The sequence below is a fragment of the Apteryx rowi genome, unplaced genomic scaffold (assembly GCF_003343035.1).
Source record: "Apteryx rowi isolate R43461 unplaced genomic scaffold, aptRow1 scaffold_15, whole genome shotgun sequence".
In the NCBI taxonomy this organism is placed as follows: Eukaryota; Metazoa; Chordata; class Aves; order Apterygiformes; family Apterygidae; genus Apteryx; species Apteryx rowi.
In genome coordinates, this window is record NW_020447752.1 from 3,882,960 (window position 1) to 3,898,649 (window position 15,690).

Below are 15,690 nucleotides of genomic sequence, written 5' to 3' on the forward strand. Positions count from 1 at the left end.
CAGTTCTGCATAGGAAGGTGACTCCAGTCTGTTTGCTTACCTTTTGAAATATGTATTTTGAGAGATGCCTAGCCGAGTTAGTGAGTACTATGAACTGTAACTGGATTGCAACAGGCTGCCATGAAACACAACCTATTCACTTAAGTGCTATAAACTTAAAACCATATCCTTCTCCAAATAATTTACTTATGAATTTCTCAGTTCTCTTTGAATACACTACTGGCATAAACCTTCTTCATATTGTAAAAATGATCACAAAAATTTCACTTGCAGGTCTGAAAAAGAGAGTCCATATATTCCATTCATTTTTATATGGCAGATTTCCACACAAGTTTATTAACTTCAGCAGAGACAAGTTAAACACAGACAAAAGCAGTTACTTCTGGCTAAAAACAAGCTAGTCATAGACTAAACTTCTTAAAAAGTAATTAAATCCATATTCTTGCCAGACTGTGAATGGCTGCATCCTGTTGGTAACTCGAAACAGATAATCATTCCTTGCTATAAAGCATAGTAGAAAACAGAACTTGGCAGGAGGCTGACGAGTCATTTAATTCATGATGTCTAACTCTAAACTGGCATAAGCAGTGTATTACTGCTCACTCAGGCAATCTCAAGGAATTTAGGTGAATATTAGAATCTGTTTAAAACCAATCTGAAATGTAGGAGCATTAAAACAGCAGAGCTGCTGATGACTGCAGATTAAGGATACAGTTATCCTCAGCATGCAAACGTCCCTAGGGATGACTGCTGTCTTGACAGACTCTAAGAGCTTTGGGGTACGTTTGTATCTCTTTTGTAAATAAACACACAAACACTTTGTGCTGTTTATTTAGTTAGTTGTATAAAAATCCTTTTGCCAAGAATTGCACAGATCTTAATGACTCTGACCTCACCTGCATTTAAAGAAAACAATGCCCACCTACCATGCTATAGTCTTGCAAGTAGTCTTATTTGTAGTCTGCAAGCTGATTTAAATGCACACACATTCTCTTCCCTAAAAACTTTCCTATCTATAGTCAACATTAGTAAGGTAATATAAACATTATACAGGCCTCAGTCACATGAAAATGGTATAAACTATATCTGAACAGAAAACTTCCATGAACGCCACACTGACTTCTGTCTTTTGAGATCATAGTATCTTGATGTGGTGGTGCTGAAATACATAAAAAAAGAAAAGCCTGCCTAATTCTGAAAATGCACAGAAAACAACACAGCAGAATTCTTCTCTTGCAGCTCCTGTGCTGTCTGTTTTTCCAGTGGCGAGGGCATGTGATACACCTTGAAACATCTGTACATTGAAAAGAAAGTGGTGCTCACATCACTTAACATACCAGGCTTTGAAAAACACAGTGATATTGAAACTATAATGAATACATCGCCAAAGGAAAGAAGCTGTCAGGCATAGAAAGTTTTATCACAATAGTACCTCACATCTGAAATTTTATGTGCAAAGTAAAGACCTGTGGAACTTCTAAATCCTTCTGGCATGGATGAAAGAACAATTCATATGAACAGACTGAGACATCCTCTATAAGGTAGGAGGGTAAGCATTCTCATCTCATTTAGACATTGAAGGTTAGAAACACAGTGGTGGGTAAAAGAGTCTTGCCATGTTAAACTTTCTCTGACAATTAAAGCACATGGAAATGGCACTATTTTGCAGCCAGTGCAAACAGGAAAGAGGTTTGCTATCCATAGTGTGCAGGCTTGAGATTGCCTTTAAAGCCTACAGGGACAACGATCTTCTTCTGTTCTTCTAGCATGACAGTATCAGAAGTAAGTGAACATCAAATATTAAGGAATCCAGCTGATTGATTATTACATTTTAGCTCACTAGAACCTCACTGGCCAGTGCTGGGATCCAACCCCTGATGAGTCTAGATTGTCCAGATCTAACAGGCAAACCTCTTTGCCTGCAGAGAGACACACTGCTGGCCCCCATGTGCTGTAAAGTAGACTCACAGCCCAAAGGAAGTGGGGGCATTGCTTTGCTAACCCACCTATCCGCTGTGAAAAAAACGCATTTGCACTTCGCTTTTGACCATGAACAAAAGGTGCATGAATAAAAGTGAAACAAAAGGTTGAATACTACAAATACATATTACATATGTAATGAGCCGTTTATGTTACCTATAACGGGCAATGCAAAGATGGACTTTCCCAGAATATCTCTGCTTTGAGGTATTGGAATTCCGATCATTATCCATCTGTACAGAAAAAGAGACAATGGGATTTCAAAAAGATGCATACACCATTATCCTGACAGGTGATGTAAATCTGACACAGAACATGCAACATAAAAAAAGAAAGATGAAACTGTGACATGGAACAGAATTGATTAATTTTATTTAGAAATATTTAGGCCAAAAAGAAATTACAAATTAGATTCTAACACTGCAAAGAAATTGAGCTAATTGCCTGATCTCTTGCAATATGGAGATTGGTGCCTCATCATTTGGGCAGTGGTCATAGCTGAAGGGGATGTGTTGTCAACCATACCACTCGCTTTCATGATGCTGACTAAAGAGATAGGCATGACTTAACCATACCAGCCTCACTGGCCTCACTGACCACTTCACCCTCCTGACTGAGTTTTTATTAAAGTCTCTGTTACAGTATTGTAAAGTCAGTTACTCCAAGCTGACCTATTAAAAGTGATATGCCTAGTGTTTCTGGGCTTAGTACAGCTATATGATTACACAGTTAATCTATAATGGTACCCTAAAATTTTAATCAGAAAACAACAGTAGTACCCAAATACCAGTGACTAAGTACTTTAGACAAATGCTAAATTTTTGAGCTGCTACAAGTGCCAGCTTCCATGCACTTGCAGACAATGAGTATCAGATAAAATATACCCCTTTCCCAATCCAATCCACAGCAGCAGCATCGGCTGAATGCCAGCCACCCTGTAACTGAAAGAAACACCACAGTCCCTCTGAATTTACCATCATACTTAATTCAACAGAGTTCTTCAAAGCCACACATTTATTTCATCACAAGTCTGGTCTAGAGAACCTGGACATTAAATTGTGGTGCTGAATCAACACAGACTACCTTACTTTAGCCCTGCACTAGGTATCTCACTGGTAAAATAGTAATTTTCTCTCACAGTCTGAGCTTGGTTGAGTTTTTAAAGTGACAAATATGCTTTTTCTCTCCACTTATCTTATAGTTTGCTATGAGCCCTTTAAGGAAAAATGAACAACTTTTCACCTGAGCTTGAGAGAACTTTAAGGCAGAAATATTAGGTTTGACAGTAGGATCAAATAGATAAATTGTCTAAAAATGGACTCGAATTTCACAATCTGGAAAAAGAGTGAAGACTGAACTACAACTTCCAGGTTTAAAATGGTCCCTGCTTGGTTCCCAGGACGGAACAGGAGGAGAGTGAGAGTCAGCTAACGGATACTCTCCCTCTGCGTATCCTTTGGGGATGTAGGTAACCTTTTCAAGGCTTATCCTCCTGATGTCTTTTTAAGGGCATGTAGCAATGCTCATAACTAACCCAATAATAACTGCTCCAGAGGCCATTGTTGCTAATAACAATCAGGAAAATTGCAGAAATATTTTTGCAAAATATCATTTTTTATTTCACGCTTCACAGCATTGAGCCCCATTTTTAGATTTTGTTTTTAAAGACTATTTCCTTATGATTTCATTCATACACTCTCCCCTGGGTCCTGGATACCTCTAAAAAAGAATGGAGCTGAATTCCTGTGAGCTTGAATAATGTAAGTACGTATCACATAATTACACTCAAGAAGGCACACAAGGAACAGTTTCGCAAAAGAGGGCTTGACATTCTCAGTGAGAGATAACTGAAAAATAATAGAAAAAGGGAATTAAATCTGATGTGCACTTCTCCTGTTCCTTGCTGTTAGTTCTGCTTCCCTGAACCTCACTGCTATGCTGCCTTTTCTAGTTTGATTACTCTGGGCTGCTTTTTTTGTGGCCTCTCCAAACAGCAGTGAATATTCCCATGTTGCTAGCAATACGTATGTATTTATTTGTGGACAAATCCTTAGATATGCTTGCAGAATGCCTACTGTACAGGTATCTAATATTTTGTGGAACATCTTACTCCATTCTCAGGCTTGCAATCCATTTAAAAACATCTTGATTCCACCATCTTTCAAAGGTTCAGTAGCAATGAATATAAATTAGCTAGAGACATGCACACAGTTGCAGTTTATCTACTTCTATAAAGAGTAAGAATGGGAGTCAGGACTGTATTTTATATGGGTGAGGGGTATAATCTAATGACCTCATCGCTGTTTGCCCATACAGAACAGGCTTACAGTATTTAATAGAAAATAATACCCTTCTACAGAGACTTTTAAAATGTTTCCTATACTTTCTTATATTTAACATTTGTCCTAAATATCAACAACTGACTTGTATGGCACCTTTGCAAAGGTCTTCTGAGGTTTCCAGTGGCTTTCTACTAGAATTCTACTGGGAACCTAGGAAAAACAGAACCTTTCAAAAGTACAGATAAATACAAGGTGGAAAGTTGAACGATGTAAGAGTTTGGTGATAACATCCTGTAACTTTCACCTCCAGGTTACAGGCTCAAAATCAGTTTAGAAGAGCGTGCTGGAAACTGCTCTTAGCAGGTGGTATCAGTCTAATTGTAGTGAGAAGATTCACACATCATGAAAACCAGGCAAACAACAAGTTCTGCAGAATGAGCCACTTCTCAAACCTATAGCATACCTGCCTGGACAGGGCACTGCATGGAATTGCTCTTCCAGTTGCCCAGGCTGTTTCAAAGTGACACCTTTTAGTAGATATAATAATAATAAAAACAAAACACAACATAACATAGACATACACCAAAACAGACACAGACAAAAGTCCTGACTTTGACCTCTTAACACAGTATAGAACTCTTCAAATTCATTATCAAAGGCTCAGATTTTCATAGAAGCTTGAGGATCTCACACATCCATTTTTCATGCTGCCTAACTATTGAAACTCTCAGTTAAATTCCCACTGATCTTGTTGTCAAGACGTCTAAGAAAATGCGGACATTCCACCTCCTGACTTTTTAAAAGCAGGTGGATCTCCCTTCACTGGTCCCCTGGAGAAGGGAAGTCCTAGCCCCATGACACACATTTCCAGTAACAAACTTAAGACTCACGTCTGAATCAAATCTGCATCTCGGGCTACCAGATCTTGACTTGGACAGGAATGTAGGTTTGACAGACAATTGTTCTGGTTTGTCTCCAGATATCTGCAGGGGTCGTATAAACTCTGAAATCACACAACGACTTCCAGAAGGACTTTCATGACCTGGCAGTGAACAAAATACATATGAGAACAAATAATTGCTATCAATTAGAAACTCTGCCAAATAATACCAAGAAATGAGTTATTTTCTCCTCATGTTAGAAATCTTGAAAAAAAATAAGGTAGATAAACTGGAGAGCATGAAAGTAACTAACCCTATTATTTCCCAGCTTGTCTGTAGATTGCATAGATCAACAATACGTAATGGAATATCATGTAGAAAGTGAAGATATTTTAATGCAACAAAACAAACAAAAAACCCCCACGAAGTTAGTTTCCTGTAATGAAAAAAGTCCACCCGTGCTCTGAGCACCCTAACATCTTTTGAGAAGTTATTTCATGTGTTAACATGCCCACTTATTTGAACAGCACTGAAAAGGTGCTGTTAGAGCCCTTCTATTTCTTGCTTTCTGAAAATCTGGCATCTACTGGAAAATAGTATCAACTTGTGCACTTATATTCCGAGAAAGTGACTAAAATGCTGGTAATTTAGTTGGCAGGATGTTCATTTTGAAACAAAGGGAGGTGGTTTGGTTTGTTGCAGGGTAGTAAGTTCCAAGACCACCACCTTCATGTTTATTAAGAGCTCCTCATTAACACCAGTACTAAAATGCATAATCTGATCACAGTGCCATCTCTCAGGTTTCTGGAAAAACAGGAGACAGACTATGAAAAATAAAAAAACCTCCAGAAATATTTTAGTTTGAATATTGATTTTTTAAAAAGCACTTAAAAACAGAAAGGAAAAGATAGCTTATACGACACATTTAAAGGATCTAAGGAGGCAACCTTGCAAGAGGCTACACACTCTAATCTATCAACTCAAGTGGAAACCAGGCCTAATGGTGAGGGGAAGCAAGTAAAAAGAAGAACCTCATTAAGGTTGCAGGAGAGTAATAAAAGTGGTATATAAAATAGCTTACATTCTTTCCCTTTAATTGTTAGGTTAGTCCTCAAACCACAAAGAAACAAGCAGGAAATTGTAAACGGAGCCTAATTATATGTGCAGTAGCAGCAGAAGTTATAGCAAAGCACACAGTATAGGGCATTGCTGACGCAATCACCTATCCAGGGCACCTTCTTTCTCTCTCTCTCTCTCTCTCTCTCTCTCTCTCTCATAATGAGTCCATGCTCTGATTTTTCAGACTGAATATGTGCAGGTTCAGCATTCCCTCCCCAGTTCTGCCAGGAATCTGAAAGTACAAGGTTCCCAGATACATGTCACCAGGAATCGTCACTGGAATCTCTTTATTTGTACTGCAAGGGAGAATGAGTTCCAAAACACATCATCAGAGGGTTTTCTGGTGTGTTCCTTGCTCCAGTATGATTAATTTTCTCTGCATCACTGTAATTTACAGCAAGATGGCTTAAGCACATTAACAGCAAGGAAACATACAAGTCATCATACAAAAGATTAATTACAAGCAGCCTTGCTTGCAGCAATCCCTGGACTGGAAAAGGGCACATTTTTTATTCTTGGAACCTTTCTCACATATATAACGAAAAGTCATCCCCGTTCAGAAACCTTTAGCCAATTTAGCTCCTTCTGTTTGCTGTTAATGTGCTTGCCATAGCAGCCTGTCAGTGCCAAGTCTATAAATAATTGGTCCAACTGTAATTATTCATTCAAAGGAAACTGCTGTTGGGTCTCATGCCTCCTGGACTTTTCAGGCTTTGTCATTAAATTAGTTACACTAGATACAAAATGCAGAGAAAGATTCTTGGACTATCTACCCCTTGCTTTGCATAGTATACAGGATGATGACCAGGCCAGGAACACATACTATCAAGAACAAACTCCAGGAATAGCAAGACACAGGAAAATATTCAGCTATCTTATTTTTTTCACCTGTAAAACAGAGAGCAGAATATTTACCTTGGGTGTTTCATAGACACTATCTAGGGAATAGACTGCGGTAGCTGTACTTGCATCATGTGCTGGACACTTGTATGGTTCCAGGTGGTGCTAATAAGGAGATACAGCCCATTTAGACACCTCACTTCCATCACAGTAAGTCTATACCCATACCTAGCTACATATGTGAAAAATGTAGCTTTTGTCCCAAATCCAGCTAGGCAAAATGGATCTGTTTACCTAACTGGATTTACTGCCTCCTTCTGTGTCCTCTGTTTCTCTATATATTTGGCTACTTGTGCAACATAGTATCTCCTTCTTGCTTCGATAAACACTGCACTGGATGCCCTCAACTCCTGTCTCTTTATGAAAAAGTTGGTGAAATAACAGAAGCTGATCCTCTAAGACTCTTGCAGGACTGCTTTTATCTGGGACCACGATGTAACCTATTTCTTGAAGCATCTTTAAAACTACTATGATTCTGAGCTATTCTTATATCTGTAATAAATTGGAAAGCACAGACCTTGGACAAGCCATATCATAGAGTGTTAGCAGTTAATTTCCATGGACTCTGCACAGCAGACTTTTTTAAAAGGTCAAAGGATATTTAAATAACGTGTGTAAATTCATGCTGACTCTATATATGTAGAGTCACAGTTGGATTAAAAATATATAAACATACCAATTATCAAGAAATGCCTTAGCAAAAAGCTAAACTGAGATTCACTACGCATGCAGCACATTCCTTCTGGTATCTCCTTAATCTCTGAAATCTTTTGATCATTTCTGTAAAGGATGTCTACTTTTGTGGATTATGAATTGATGAGTACAGCCATATATGGCTGCATTTGAAAACTAGTCTACTTTTACCACCAAAGTAAGAAACAATTTCAAACTAAGTTATCTTCTTCATCCATTGCAATTTCACTAATTTCCGTGAACTTGAACAACATATGAATATGGAGAATATGAAGAATATGGTGGAATCTGTCCTATTAAGAATGTTCTAAAATTTGTTAACGCACTGGAAACTAAGAAAAACAGATAGCTTTCCTTTCATAGTTGCACTCTGGAAAACACTACAAGTTAAAAATAAAAAAATTGCCTTTATTTTGCCATGACTGGCAGTTAGTCTGTTAATGAAGTCTGAAGAACACCCTTTTAAGGAAGAGGCAAGGAAGAGTTCCAGACTATTTAATTTAGATGTCTGAGGCAGAATTAAAGCTGACCATACTTAAGTTCAATTAGATCCTCCATTTTATTTATGGGACTGTTGATTCATTACGGACTACCTAAATTATCTAGAAAGACCATTTAAATGCTCCCTTTATCTGATATATAATAAATCTCGAAGGTTTCTGTATCTGGTTGTGACATTATTACATATTTAGAGTGAACTTCTTACACTCCAGTCTATTCTGGCTAGGTTTGTTTCATTTCCTGATACATTCAAACATCACAAATTAAGGCAAAGCAGCTGGTCATAAACTGATCTCATTTCCGTCATTTGCTTTGCTTTGAAAGCTGTCCTTGTGTTCTTTCTTCCTCACACATAATAAAAATAATTACACTTCTGGCTTGAAGAACTTGCTGTAGCATTACCATTATTATTGTGAAACAGTTGATTTCAATAATTAAAAATCCTACCCACTTGCTTAAACATTACTTTATTGTTATCAGTGCATTCACATTGAGTATGAGTATTGTCCAAGGATTTCTGATGTTTATACACCAGTGCTGCAGGCCCTGAATTCTAACTAGCATAAGTATCAATAGGTTATGAGAACAGTTTTACAGAGCAAGGCCTTTAAATCACTTCAGTTCAGACCTTGCTGTGTTTAAAGTGTTTTTAGTCAAAGACTTCTTGGAGGTTTTTGTTACATTTTGGAGGTTTTATTAAAAGCTGTTTCCATTAGTATTTAAAGAATAAATATGAGGCAGCTTAGAGAGTTTGACTCAGGACCTCAGAAAGCTTATTTGTTCTTCATTTGAAGTTTGGGGCCTATTGAGATAAATTCCGGGGATGGAGACTGTACCTTCACAAGCTGCCTAAAGCAGATTTCAATTCCTAATTACCTTTCCCTTAAAATTAGTTGTTGTTTTGAAAATCCTGTCCTTAGAGAAACGAGGAGCTAATCCTGTTGTTATTAAGGAAATTTCTACTAATTTCTTACCTCCACCATGTCTTCTGAATTCTCCAGTTAATGCACTTTGGTAAGGCAGTTGCAGCTTCAGAAAAGCCTACAAACCACTATGCACCACAATGGGCGAGACTGCAGGCACCTCAAATTTTGTGCTTAAAAACCCACACCAAGTACAAAGTCACTGAAGTGAAATGAAAGAAGGATGTCATCTTGGTTCCTTTTGACTTGGTTTCACATCGAGTTTAACACCCTTCATTGAAAATATCTGCTCATCTGCGATGACAGGGAAATGATTTGTGATTTCTAGGCCCTCCACCTCAGAATTTTTCTAGAAGTAAGACGAAATTTAAAAAATTCAGGACTATTTAATTTTTCCGGTTCAGCTTCATATCTACTCTAAAACAATTCTGGGGGAATCTCTAAGCAACAGAAATTACCTAATAGGCAACTATGAATGTTCCTTTGCAGATCAGGTAGTTCATTCTATCTAGTTCAATCATTCTAGCACAGATGATACTGAGCTAAGTATCACATGCACACTCCTCAGCGTTGATAATGATGTAGTTATGCACAATCTAACATGGGATACACACGTGAGTTCGAGTGTCCTCAGGTAATCTCTCGACCAGTGTATTGCCTTGATCTTTGAAAATTTCTTATGCAAAATGAACCATTAACAAACTTGTATACTTAGCAGAAGCAGTTGCCTTTGGCAACAGGAGATGACTTGGCAAAAGTTCAACACAGATCTTGGAAAAACACACACTGAGATGAACATATTAAGCACTATAAGCACAGGAAAACCTATACAGATGTAAATAAATTTTATTTTTCTGACGTTACAGTCTTTGTTTCTTTTAAAACTCAAATCAATAATATTTCAGTGTAGCCTCCTCCATTTTTGAAATACCTAGTAATTAAAATGTTCAAAAATGAATTTAAATACAGTTAAAAATTTTAACTCACCTTTGCAGATTTTAGTAAATGCCAATAGATGTTATCCATAAGTAAATCTGTTAAAATATATCCCATGAAGCTCCTTTTCAACCCAAATCCATCTGTGATAGAATTAGTGTTTTTGTGGACAGTGTCTGCCACCCTCAAAATATTTTTTAGATTTTTTTCTGTCAAGTTTTTATGGAGAAGTGCTGAAAAAACTGCTGAAAAATGCAACTAACACAAAAATATTTTCTTATTTGTCAAAATAATTCATTCAGTTTTCCCATTGTCTCCCCAGCTCTAACTACAAGTTTCTTTTATATGATGGCTAATGCGGCCTGGGTGTCTCTGTTCTTTCTTTCCCTATAAACTTACTTCAACAAATCAGTAGACCAACTGCTGCAGCTGAAACAACAAAGGTTTTCCAACAAAGCTTGTGCTTGTAGAGACTCATTACACTTTGAACAGATATAGATGCTTATACAATGAATACAGTACATCTTATTTTAACACTGAGCAGGCTTATCATCACCACACCCAACAACCTATCTGAATCAAGCTGGAACAACCTCAGTGAAGTCATAAGAAATATTGTGAAATTTGCAACAAGTCACAAAACAGGATCAGGACCAAATTCTATCCTCACATTTGCATAGTCAAACTCTATTTACATCACTGCATCACATCTCAAAATCTGAAAGCAGAAGAGACTCCTACAAATAAAATGTTATTCCTTACCTTTGCCTATAGAAGTGGCTATACCATTCATTAACTGGGATAGAGATTTACTAGGAGAACCAGGGATATCTGAGGATGCCACCGAGTTACTGCTCAGGAGGTCAATCTTCCCAGCTTGCTGCCGAAACTTCTCCAGTTCTTTGGACAAGAGGTTAAATTGTTCGCTCTGTGTCCGGCATTTCTCCTCTAGCTCTCGGACCTTGGCCTGCACAAGCAAGACATAAGACAGACATTTTGACTGAGATCAGAGGGATCCGTGATTGGGTCAGATTTTCTTAAAGTACCAGAAAGCAGGGAGAGGCAAACTAGTTGGGAAAAACAGGCCCACAACCACACTTTTCTCCCCCTAAATTCTAACCCATATTTAGAACAAAACCTTTCAGTAGCTCTGCAATATTGAGGTAAATATTCTCAGTATTTCCAAAGAGGAAATTCCTCATCATGTTTTCTGGCAGCGCTAAGAACATTACTGCCAAGAACACCTGCAAACCTACAGTTTTGTGAGTTCTACTCACATCTGAACATCACTTTTACGTGCCTTTCCAGCTTTCTCTAAATTCCAGATATGTTTATGAGGTTCGCCCATCCTCAGCTATTAAGCTGCAGCTTCCTGAACTGCTAGATTAACATTTAAATATTAAAAAGCAACACAACGCAGTGGTTCATGCAGTGGGTCTAGCTACTGGCTGAAGTCTCTTTCAAAAATAATGCTCCTTACTGCAGATGCCAAACCATACAGAAGTAATCTAAACACCAGCCAAGAGGAAACTGTTTGTAAGCTTGCGAGAAGTACAAAAATACCATAGCTGGCAAACATTTCTGTTTATTTTTGAGGCATCAGGTTTTAACAAAACAGAAGTTAAAAAATAAGTTTCTGTGCTTACTTGGGAAATTTGCCTATGTACAATTTATGAATTCTTGAAGTGAAAAAACTGGATGAGGTGATGGAAAAGAAAGTTTCCCTGGCTGAGATGAATGACAGAGAACATGGGAATTCAGGATTTCTTGTATGACCTTCACTCAAAAGAATGCGTAGCAGTGGCAAAGACACTAAGGCAGGAAAATGAACATAGTACCTTCTATTTTATCCAAATCATATATTTATTGTACCAGCTATAGTAAGGATAAATTGATGTTTTCAATGTAATGCATTTACACTTCAATCTGTATTTACAAACAGCTTGCATATCTGTTTGCATTCACTATCAAATGTTGCTGAAGAGAAAAAAATAGAAATTCAGAGTGCCCAGAAGGTTAGGAAAGTGCATATTAACACCTGTTGCAAAGACCTGAAGGATCAGCAGAGCTCCTGAGAATTTCATTTGTGAGGTCTGATCTTCACCTAAGGGGAAACAGTTGGTCTGTGCTCTGGAAATGTGCCAGAGACAGACTGCACCATTTCAAGCCCCGGGAGCACTCATGTCTCAGGTGATGTGACCCAAATGTTGCTGGCAGAAGTAGCTCAATAGAGGCAGTAATAGGCTCCTTATGTGAAAAGCTGATGCATTATTTCCTAATCTGATGCTTTATCATGAGCAAACATCCCTTTCCCTCATTAAAACTCCCTTTATAGCATATGCCTGGTTAAACAGCTGTGTTAACAAAGGAAGGCTGGATATCAATTAGATTCATTCAGCTATACTGAAGGGTTTTTTTTCTTGAAAGAGCAAAATTTTCTCAGTTCATATGAGGAAAACTGCTGAAGACCAATACACAGATCTTAACACAACTAAAGATAAATGAATGTGCTGTGTAGCCCTCAGAAGAACACAAAAATCCAAATTTTCTGTGACAGAAGGTGGCATTGTTTATTCCTTTTTTGTAATAAATATATTTATAAAAGCTACAGTGAGTTTTGAGGATATAATTTCCTCCTATTCATTCAACAAATTAATTTACTTCTGGTAAAGAAGTCTCACTGTATCTATCTGACCGATTATGAAACCAAATATAACAAGATGGAGAGACACTGTGGGAGTTACACAAAGACCAAATGCTTTTGTTTTGTCTTTTATCTTCTCACTGTGGCTTTAAGCAACCAGAATGACCGGAATGAGAGCCTTTGCTACTCGTCACTTTGCTCATGAATAAGGCACCTGTGTACATTTTTAAAAGAACATTAAATAGAAAAAGCAGTTAAAGTAGTTTCTAGATCCTGTCTTTCCAATGCAAAATTTTAGGATGACAGTATTCAGCTCCATGAGACTATAAACTGATCTTTCCATAAGCAGTTGTGGAAACTCTAGCATGAGATAAAAAATAAAAACATCACGATCCAGACTGCAACAAAATGCTAAGACTGACTTAAAAATATTATTGAAAGATTATTTTTTATTATTTAAAATGTATTTGCATTTCAGTATTTGCCTTATTTGACTTTTCCTTTGAGTATCTAAAATCCTCATTTTCAAGCTGTTCTCTGACACTATGAAGCCTGGAAAAAAAAAAAAAAAGCTTTACTGCTCTTTTTAATGAAGGTTGTGACTTAGAAGTGAGCACAAGGCTGATACTATATGAAGGAAAAATTACCATGAGATCCACAAGAGTATTGACAGGAGGCATCCCCAGGCCCATCCTTTTTTTCTGACTTCAGACAACTGTTTGCTTCACTGTTAGTATCTAAGAGCCAGAATCACCTAACTGTAGAAAACCAACAGAATATCCATGTACTACCAAAATCCCATTTAAAACTTCTTATCAGGACTTTGGAGTGGCACAGACTTTCTGAACAGGAAAAATTTCCCATTACAAAACAAGATGTAAAAAAATCAAAGCAGACTTCTAGAAAATTATTTGAGTAGACATGATCGAACACTGGTGACTGTGAGTCAGAACTTAAATACAGCTAAGTAGCTGATGAACTCTTTTCATGCCACGTCTTTAATGTTAATATTTTAAATGTGCCTTATAAAAAAAGATTTATGCAAAAATGACTGCTCATGAGAGATACTAAGCGGGCTTTAAACAGAGTAGTATTTCTATGTTAATAAAATAAACAAATATAGATTTCAGTAGCATTCTAATAGAAGATAGCTGCTTTATGCTTGATGTTATTTACTAGTTTTTGATGTATACCAAAAAGCTTTGTGGATTTGATTTACAATGATCCGATTTTAATCTAAGTCCCTTGCCCTTTTAAAACTAAATAATATATCTTGATAGAAGCTGTTAAATGTTAAATTTTACTGAAATTTTAATGAAAATAGAGGATCTTCTACTGCTGTTTGAAAAAAACCTGGGAAATTTAAGACAGGAATGTTTCCTCTGATACTGATCAAACACTATAATATCCAAACAGTACTGCAGCAACACACAAAAATATACAGATGATTATAATTGTACCACTGCTAACAAGAAACACCAGCCCTTCCTGAAAAATGCAACAGATTATTCCCCAGAAAGACAACCAACGTCTTCACCTTTTCCTTAAAGATTCTTGTCACTTCCCAATTTCTATGTAAGAACTGTGAGAAAGAGTAATCGGTGTTGGTTGAAGGTCCAGCTGTCTATTCTTTGCTGTAAGACATTGCCACTAATGTCACAGTGAACTACTAGACTCTGATCAAAACAAAAATAATAGGTGAAGGAATGAAGGTAGAACCATGAGACAGACTTTTTTTCTAATCAGGCTGAAAAAGTTACTCTGGGATTCACTTCATAAACTTACTATGAAAATCTAATTTATTTGGGAAATAAGGACTACAGATAATCCCTACAATTTCAATTTACTGATTGTATTTCCTACTGATAAACAGTTTGTTACACCTATAGTTTTCCTAGGTACTGAATTACTGGCACTTGAAGGATCATAAATCTATATCTCTGATTTCAGTTCTGCTGAAATCCTGAAGTAAGCAGCGGTAGTAGAGCATGTTACAATAAAAAAGCAATTAGTTCTTTATATAATACTTTTCATCTTCAAAGAGCTTTGTATTTACAATTTTACTCTTTCTATGCTTAATATAAGGTACTACATATCTGACAATGCTGGTACCAAAAACTAACAGCTAAACTTTATTTGAAATCTAGAAATATTTTTCCCCTGTTACAGACCTGGCAAACCTGGCAAATGGCTGTACAGGTTATTTCACTTTCCAGCTAGCACTGGAAGAGTCTATTTTGGGTAGTTTAGGAGTCTAATTACATGTGCCACAGACTGATGGTGTCCATTAATAGTGGTGGATTACAACATGATCCCGTGCGAGGGCCCTGCATCCAACAGGCTATTTGAGCATGTGTGCATGCATGTCCCAGAGGAGGCAGGCATGTGCTTACGCTCTCGGTAGGACTGAATTTTTATTCCATATCATGGCTTTGCCCATACGGACTATCCTAATAATGATGGCACAAAAGTGCCAAGTGTACCAAATCCCTCTAAAACTGGATCTACTAATAGTAGTAGTTTTATGAAAAGACATTCTCTGCTGCAGACCATAGTGACGTTATTTCACTCAGGACTTGCCAAGTTTCTCATACAATATACAGCGCTGTTTCTAAAACTTAAACAGCTTCTTAAATCTAAAATGAAGCAGACTTGATCTGTTACAATACAGATACTGTTCACACAGGACACAGAAGATGATGAGCAGCTTTCCAGGTGGACAGCCTGAATTCAGACTAATGATTAGCTCACATATTCAGCTACTGGGTTATCATTTCATAGTTTAACTGTATGCAGCAGCAATGGCTTTCAGTAGGTGGCTCAATACATCA

General features: G+C 37.3%; 1 protein-coding gene across 1 annotated transcript in view; it reads right to left on the reverse strand.

The window, feature by feature from the left end:
• The window catches only part of RIMBP2 (RIMS binding protein 2), a 78,795-nt gene that overhangs the window by 37,824 nt on the left and 25,281 nt on the right, over positions 1 to 15,690 (reverse strand). The window contains exons 6-8 of the mRNA XM_026058862.1: positions 10,978 to 11,182; positions 5,153 to 5,304; positions 2,137 to 2,213 (exon numbers count right to left, since the gene is read on the reverse strand). Coding sequence (XP_025914647.1) covers positions 2,137 to 2,213; positions 5,153 to 5,304; positions 10,978 to 11,182 — 434 coding nt within the window. The remainder of the gene's footprint in view (positions 1 to 2,136; positions 2,214 to 5,152; positions 5,305 to 10,977; positions 11,183 to 15,690) is intronic.